At 40.1% G+C, this 9,035-nt stretch overlaps 1 protein-coding gene across 1 annotated transcript; it reads left to right on the top strand.

Annotated features, from left to right (window-relative positions):
- Positions 1 to 4,495: 4,495 nt before the first annotated feature.
- Positions 4,496 to 5,706, top strand: LOC142490341 (uncharacterized). The gene is made up of 3 exons (XM_075592548.1): positions 4,496 to 4,554; positions 4,918 to 5,652; positions 5,699 to 5,706. Exons 1-3 carry the CDS (start codon positions 4,506 to 4,508, stop codon positions 5,704 to 5,706), a joined length of 792 nt encoding a protein of 263 aa, XP_075448663.1. The 5' UTR covers positions 4,496 to 4,505.
- The last annotated feature ends 3,329 nt before the right edge of the window (positions 5,707 to 9,035 follow it).

Here is a 9,035-nt window from a genome sequence, read left to right as displayed (position 1 = left end):
GTTTCCAGCCTGTTCCTGCTCCTGCTTATCTGTGGATTCCCCTGGTTTGACCCCTGCTCATCCTGGACTACTCTGCTCTCTGTTGCCCTTGAACCCTGCTTACGAACTCTACCTTGCTGACCTCGTAACCCCTGGACTTGCCTTACGAACTTGACTATTCTACTCTCTGGATCCCTGGACTCTGGTGCACGGACACCACTATTCTTACGCTTACCATCAAGACTTGCAAGTATACTAACTAATCTTCCAAGAGGCCCAGCAACGCCATACCACACTCCAGGCTTGCCTCCACTGCTGTGGGTGTGTGGTAATACCGTTCCCACCTCAGTATTGGGGTCTTGCCAGGTCTGCGGGCATACAGGCGTGACATAACTGATGTTCGGTTTTGAATAAAGACTTGGCATGATGTCGAGTGCACAGGTTCAGTCTATTCAGCAATTGTGCGGGCATAGCAATTGAGAATAATGTACCCAACATTCTGTTTAGATACTGAAATTATGAAAACTCCTAAATTTGATAACGTCTTCAGCGACCAAGGTTATTTAATAATGGATCACTGTGGTGGACTCTCTTTTTATCTGTTTTTTAAACACCTGCAAATTGATACATACAGTACAGTAACTATGCTATGCACTGGATAGGGGTTTCATTTTGCCACCTGGAAGATATGCGAAGAACTGCACCCAAACAAATCAGAATCCAGGTAATTCAAAGAAATCAACAACGCTAAACACATGTGTGATTGGCCATGTGAATGCAAGCGTTCACCGAGAATAACGAGTGAATCACGCATGGAATACAGCAGACTTTATGAAAACGGCTCAGAGAAATGTTTGCATAACGGCTGCTGCATCTGCAGATCTGAAAAGTCTAGGGTTGTTTATAGGATCACGCTCCTGTACTTACTGTATGATATACCCTTGAAAAACGAAGCAATCAACATCCTAGTTTCTGTTATGTTGGAATTTTAACTGAAACCGAGAATTGCCATTAGTAGTATACAGCACATTGAAAGTGGTTAACTAAACACAATGTTACTCTATTGCAGATGGAACAAAGGTTGTTCTCCCCTTCAAAAATCTGTGCTTATACTGTATTAATATATAATCATTGAGCCTCCTACGCTGAGTGTTATATTTGAATCAATGTACAGTAACATAGTTAACATTTACTAAATGTCTTATTAATATATGAGAAGGGTACACAAAAACAATTGAGCTTCCTCGCTGTGTAGTGTGTTGGAATCACTGCAGCATAGTTAACACTTGATAACTGTCTTTGGGCCTCATGCAGTAAGCGACGATTATGTGAAATCGGCAAGCTTATCGATTAGTCATGTTATTGGCGTTTTTCCCTCTCCGTATGCAGTAAGTGCCGAATACATTCAAAATCAACCAGAAAACAAATCCGCCCACTCTCACGATGATGAGCCGATCACACACAGGTGTATCGGCGTGCGTGGCGGGGTGCTGTTAGGTTGCACAATCACAAATCTTGCTGAATCAGGCGAAACAAGCATGTTTTTGATTGCGCGCCATATTTAAAGGCAACGTGTACTGCTAATCATTCTCTGTGTTGTTGGGAGTGAGAGAGAGAGAGAGACGCACAGAGCTGGACGATTGAAGATTTGCATATTGACTGAGAGACTTGTTGTGTATTGGGTGAGCTTTGTCCTTTGTTGTTTTGTTTACATCTTTGTCTTGTTTTATATGTGGAAGTGGGTCGTGTGATTGCCTGTACATTTCTTGTCTGTTTTTTGTGAGTGCTGGAAGTATGCCCGCAAAGCGTGGGAAGAGTGATGCTGGTGGGAGTGGGAGTGCTACTCGTGCGAGTACGCGTCGGAGTGAACGTTCTGTTCAGGGGAGTGATGTTGCTGGTGCACCGAGTGGTGTTGCTGGGAGTGGGAGTGCTGTTGTTGGGAGTGGGAGTGCTGGTGCTGCGAGTGGTGTTGCTGGGAGTGGGAGTGCTGTTGTTGGGAGTGGGAGTGCTGTTGTTGGGAGTGGGAGTGCTGTTGCTGTGAGTGGGAGTGCTGGTGCTGGGAGTGGGAGTGCTGTTGCTGTGAGTGGGAGTGCTGGTGCTGGGAGTGCTGGTGCTAGGAGTGTGAGTGCTGGTGCTAGGAGTGTGAGTGCTGGTGCTAGGAGTGTGAGTGCTGGTGCTAGGAGTGGGAGTGCTGGTGCTGGGAGTGCTGCTGGTGGCGCAGTTGCTGATGGGGTGTCTGGTGGTGGCGTGCTTGCTGGTGGCCAGCTTTTGGAGGCTCTTCCATTGGAAGAAGGAGAGTCCAGTCAGCACCAGCCAAGCTCTGACCCTAAACCTGCTCGGAAAAAACGTGTGGAGAAGCCACGTAATCCTCGCTTCAATGACCAGGAAAATAGGGCTCTTGTCACTGGCATTCTGGAGCACTATGACAGTCTCTATGGACATTTAGTAGGTAAGTGTAACTTTACATTTATTATTCAAATACATGTGATCCTAGGTCATCTGAGTTTTGTTCATATGCAAATATGGGTACACAATATCTTTCTATGTTCATTAGTGTGGAAACACAGCTTTTTATCATGCCTTACAAGGACAAATAAACACAGGCGGTCAATTTGCCAGAACTGCATACAATATGAATGCAACCTTGCTTACATGTATAGGTTTAGTAGTGAATGCTCATGTGCTTCACATATTACACATAAAACAGCATGTTTGCTATCTCTTGGAACAGCTAGCAGTGTAGGAAACTGGTGCTTATATTATTATTAATTTACCTCATATCTTTTATATGTTTTTCAAGGGCGGACAAGTGCAGCAAGCAAAAAAGAAATGTGGGACACAATAGTCATTGGTGTCAATGCCTGTGGGAATAGTGTCAGGGACAAGTATCATTGTCGGAAAAGATTTGATGATATTAGGTCCAAATTGAAAAAGAAAATACAAGACCAACGCGTGCATGCTACTGGCACTGGAGGTGGGCCCACACCACAACGTCTCATATTGACTCCATTGGAGGAGCTGCTTCGGCCAAAATTACTTACCGTCGTCGTGGAAGGCTTGGCTGGTGACCGTGACATTGGAATTTATCCGTCACAATTTCCAGCAGGTGATAAATATTACTGTACTAGGCGTGTCGTTGCTTACAGTTATTTTGCATATTTACACTGCTTTTTATACTGTCTTCACAATATAAGCATACCTGCATCTATATATGTATATGTCTGATTCTGTATATATATATCTCAAAATATACATATATGTAGTAGTCCTACTAAAAGCAGTAACTAATATAGCACGTGCCATTGCGTGCTCATTTACATGTGAATTCCCAAAATGCATAGCTGCAGTGGAAGCAATTGATGGTGGGCGAAGATGGGGAACAACAGGGTAGTACACATGTGTAACACATGTTCATGAGAAATTATTAGTAGCTACAGGTACAGAACAGAAATATGTATCATATTATTGTGTATTTTATTGATTTTACTCCGACAAACATGACATTACTGCCTATTTTAAGCATGCATCAAAGAAATTGCATGTAACGGCCTACAAACATCACTGGCACTAACACATCTATAGTTGCTTATGAAAAGGTCCATTTTTGCTTTATGTCATATACAGACAGCATAATGAGGCACACGTATCATATGTTATGTCATTGTTTTCATAACTTAAACACTGCAGATGACTACTTAGCTCATCTACCATTGTGTTAAAGCAGCTGCAATTAATATCTCATCACAGCATACACTTCAACAGAGGGGGTGGGGTTCAGCACACACACTAATTACAGCCTCATTTCACGGTCAACTTAGTTCACACCATTTGCACCTGTTTCAAGTCATTGAAAGGTGTGGCTGATTAGGCTTTTTGGGGAAGGGAATACCTTTCTTACAACCTGAATAGCACAACTGAAGTTAATCACACTCATTTGAAAGCTTAACTCTAGCTACTAAATGCCCCAACAACTCATTACTTATCAAAGCGTACGTCACACATTAGTTCACTCATATCTATAGTTGAACTACTATGAAAGACACATTATCACACACTGCATGTGTTGTCTTGTTGAGTCACAGCCACATTCAGGTGTGCCACATCTTCGATTAATGTACCACACATATCCTCTACCAAAAACAACACTTTTTGCAATATGACCACCTTCATGATAACCATTGTGAATGGTCATCTCATGATAGTTATGTACATTATGATACTGATATCACTACACAACATATGATTTTTATGTACTCATTTAATCTATTTATCCTCACGCATTACTGCAGAAACATAGTATGTTGTATGTTAGGGAACTCAAAAATTCTAAGTACACAGGCATGTACAGTGTTATTACAACTATTTATGTTCACTTTCACACACATTTTCGGTTAAGGAACTGATGTTGTTAGTTAATCATAAATACAGAACATACAATAAGTGTTTGTTCAATATTTACACATGTAAATGTAAAACTTATGTTATTGTTATATATAGTTGCCCCTGGAGGACATGTGTCACCTGAGATGGAACAAGTGTCTTCACCTGGGTCAGCCAGCTCAACACTACTAGAAGGTGAGTGTATCATTTGCTGGCCATATAATATGTGCTCTTCTATATGTTATGTTGTCATGTTCATTATTTGTTTTGCACATCTTCTTTAAATAGGATTACTTAGTGTCAGTGAAAATTAAGTGTAAGGCAACATGTATTGTGTTAGTGATGTGAACTATCATGTAGGACTTCTGAGTTTAGAGCAACTTTTCATTCATTCATATTTCATACTGAGTCCAAACATTATTCGTAAGTCAAGGTAGTTTTTAATGAGGTTATAAAACGTATGCTAACATGTTAGGTGTTACTTAGGACACAGTACAATTACATAGTAACACAGCATACATTAACATGCCATTTAATAATGTGTACATTTCTTTTTAGAACATCATGGTGATGAGGATGATGAGTATGATGAGGATGACGCCACAGAAGAGACTGAAATACAATCATGTGACCATGAAGAGGTGCCAATAGAAACTGTTGTACCGCCAAATCGTCCATCAACTTCCACATACGATGCAATTGTAGCTTCAGAGGGAAAAATAGTGGACGCAGAAAATCGTCGCCATTCAGACATGATGACAGTGCTGGAAAGGATGATTGGACTGCAGGAAGAAACAGTATCACAATTGGCACATCTCCACAGAGTCTTCATTGAAGTGCCTAAACAGTTGCAAAAAATCAACACCTCATTCGAAGCATTAGTTGTTCAGCAAACACAAGCTAATTACTGGAGAATGACTAATGTACCACAATTCAACACCTCCCAGCCAGGATCTGTTCATGCAGGTCAGTTTTCACCACATTCATCTGATATTCATTCACCAGGCCCAAATGTTACCGGTCAAGTAGCAGACATTGCTGTGCAGGTTCCTGATGACATCCTACCGCTGCCATCTGTACAAATTCAGCAGCAGACACCTACAAAGGAGGCGACAAAAACAAAACAAGACACACATGAAACAGACCAACCATCACTTGTGCAGTGTCTACCAACTTGCTCACATGTGTCACTGGGCACAAGCCCTGTCCGTGAACAGTCACTACCCAAAAGCCCTGTAGGTGAGTCGCTGCCCAAAAGCCCTGTAGGTGAATCGCTGCCCAAAAGCCCTGTAGGTGAGTCGCTGCCCAAAAGCCCTGTAGGTGAATCGCTGCCCAAAAGCCCTGTAGGTGAATCGCTGCCCAAAAGCCCTGTAGGTGAATCGCTGCCCAAAAGCCCTGTAGGTGAATCGCTGCCCAAAAGCCCTGTAGGTGAGTCACTGGCCACAAGCCCTGTAGGTGAGTCACTGGCCACAAGCCCCGTAGGTGAACAGTCACTGGCCACAAGCCCTGCCCGTGAAGTGCCAGAGGCCACTCAAAGTGGCTCTGTTGTGCCTAAAGTTGGTGGCAAAAGAAAAAGGAAAATTCAAGAGACAACAAGCAGGCCTGTTACTCGCTCGCAAAAGGAACAAAAAAAATAAATGTTATAATTCAGAAAATATGTCTTTGGCCTTGTTTTGTTGACTTCAGATTATCTAATTACTATTGTATGTATGCTGAAGACTGTGTTGTTTCCAAACTTTCAACTATGTTCTTGTACACGTGAAGTTTTGGAAATGTTAACACTCATAATTAATTGTGTTATAAATATTTATGTTGTAATCGTCTCTTCAGTAATGGTCCACCAGGAGCCAGTTGCTAAGTTTAGAGAAGCTGCCATTGACTTTGCAGCAAAACATTGCATTTGGGTGTGTTAATTGATGTAAGAATTGCATATGCATATTAGTCACATGCAATTATTAAAACACCTAAGTAAGTGCAAACATCTTTCTTGTACGTGTACAGCAGGATTATGTGTAAATTATTACTTACCTTTGCCTTGCTTGGCCATTGTAATTTTGTCCTTTAATCAGTTGTGTGTTCGTTTCTATAACATCTCAGAATGTATAATAATATATATATACACACACACACACACACACACACACACACACACACACTGAGTGAGTGTGAGTGTGAGTGTGTGAGTGTGTATATATATATATGTATATGTGTGTGTATATATATATATATATATATATATATATATATATATATATATATATATATATATATATATATATATATAGTACTATATATATATATATATATATATATATATATATATATATATATATATAGTACTATATAAACTGGTATACACAAACTAATACACTTCATGCTTCCTTGTGAAAACACTATTTTAATAATACAGGCCTAATGTTTGAGAAATATCCTAAGTATGAGACTCTAACAGTATTGTGCTTAAACAAATGTTTATTACTTAATTCAATCATGTTTCTCACCATTTAAATAGGTTTCATACAAGGTATACTTAATGCCATCAATGTTGTGTGTACTCCTGCAAAATAAAAAAAAATAAAATATTATATATAAATATATATATATTTTTATAAGAGATATATTTATATATATATATATATATATATATATATATATATATATATATATATATATATATATATATATATATATACACACGTATTTAAACTCATGCAGACAGGGAGTTAACCAGACTTTCACATACACACAGAAATGTAAGCGGGGAAAAAACATTTCTTTTTGCAGGTGTGTTTTTACTGATATGCCTGGCTAAGAAATATTTTCACACACTGGTCTTTGTTAGTTTTCAAAAAAACACTATGTGAACGCATTCACAGTCTAGGGATGTTTTTCACAAACGAGATAAAAGAAGGAGAAATGTTTCTCCCACAGTCCCATATCACGAACCACAACTGTTAACCCAATTAGACAAACAAATCCAATTGGCGTTTGAAATAAGGAGTCAAAGTAGTTACTTTTGTTGACCTTGACAAGGAAAAACAGGAGTTTGTTAGCCATTCAGCACATTCATTTTGATGAGCAAATAACACAGACCTGCACACAGCTTTTGTGCTACTCAGACATGGCTGATGAATTCGTTAACAATATTAATCCCCTTTTAGGGTATAAGTACATGATCTGTGAAGCCATCTTGAACAGTCGCGGACAGAAAGCAAGCACACGCCAAATCGATGATTTCATTCGAGCAAAATATCCTTATTACCAAGACCGTAAGCATGCACGGAATTTTAATTCCTCAATAAGATTCACTTTATCAAGTAATGACTTTTTTGAACGTGACCAGGATAAGCTACAACACACCTATGGTTTCTGGAAGATTGCCCCGGAAAAACAATTTATCCTGAAAGACGGCACTTATATTGTCGTGAAAGGCATATTTATTCCTAATGGCAATAGCAATGTATCCGCTACTACTGATCCGTTTGAATCGATACGTGCTGCAATATCTGCAGCCTCCATTCCTGAAACCCACATTGTACAAGAACAAAAGTACTATGATTATGTACCAAGCCTTTCAGCTGAAAATGCATTGGAATGGGAACCGGAAGAAATGAACCTACCTCCCGACCAATTATTTGAAGAAAGCAGTGGCGATTCCTATGAGCGCATCCTGGAGGAGATATGTGCCATACTGGATTCAGCGGTTGGGTTAAGCGTGGATGAAAATGGCTTGCATTTCTGGAGCGACCAGTTGCAGCCAGGCGAAGAGTTAATTCTAGAAGAATGGTAAATATAACAATCGTTATGCGTTGACTCTGCGTTTAAATTTTTTTTTTTTTTGTAACCACCATTTTCACTTTCAATGCGTGGATACAGCGTAACATTGCAGACTGCATAACATGTAGCGATCACAAACAAATTGTTTCCTAATACAATATAGTAGGACCTGAAAGAGTAGTACACATTGCTGACGGAATAAATATACGTACTTTCCTATCCCTTTAAACATATTAGCAACATTTTACCATTACTCTAACACATACCTGTTTTGTTATCATGCAACATCTACAACATTGAAAACCGGGTCCACCACGTATGACGTGGGACCCTTGTCATGGGCCAAGGCGTCCTTAAAAAGGATTAGTGATGTAAGTCCCGCCCCCAAGCGACGTGCGCGCCTCAAAGCCTATTGGCTGTCATGTTTTGTTATAGTAACGGTAACTGCAGTGTGTGATGCGTGCGGCTCAGTGTTTGTAGGCGTACCCTGGGCGTTAGCCGAATGTTAATTGAGTGGGAGGAGTGTTAGCGTGCGTTTCACGCTGGCTTAACATGACGTCACACGTATTGCATTTGCGCATTGTGTTATCGGCCGTGCTTTCTGTTCAAACACGTCTGTTTAAAAAGAATACAGATGTACTCGTTTAGAACGAATGTAGTTTCGTCTTCATTGTATTTGAAATAAAGATGTTATGTTTACTGGTATTTTCAACATGTATTGAACGCACAACGTACGCTTTGTTTTGCGCATGCGCTAACAGTTAGTGGAGCCAAGCGTGAAGTGCGTGCGCACACAAAGATGTGCGCGCACATCTTTCAGTATACAGGCAACGTTCACTTCTTATACATAGTTATGCCTGCTACAAATTTAAAGAAACATTACATACTGATGAACAGTT

Source organism: Ascaphus truei, chromosome 1, assembly GCF_040206685.1.
Source record: "Ascaphus truei isolate aAscTru1 chromosome 1, aAscTru1.hap1, whole genome shotgun sequence".
Taxonomy (NCBI): domain Eukaryota; kingdom Metazoa; phylum Chordata; class Amphibia; order Anura; family Ascaphidae; genus Ascaphus; species Ascaphus truei.
The sequence above is the reverse complement of the archived record's forward strand: the minus strand, read 5'-3'. Positions and strand labels throughout refer to the sequence as shown.

Coding starts and splice junctions, on each gene's coding strand:
- LOC142490341 (XM_075592548.1), top strand. CDS start 4,506: ATGGAACAAGTGTCTTCACCTGGGTCAGCCAGCTCAACACTACTAGAA. Junction 4,555..4,917: donor CAGCTCAACACTACTAGAAG/GTGAGTGTATCA, acceptor ATTTCTTTTTAG/AACATCATGGTGATGAGGAT.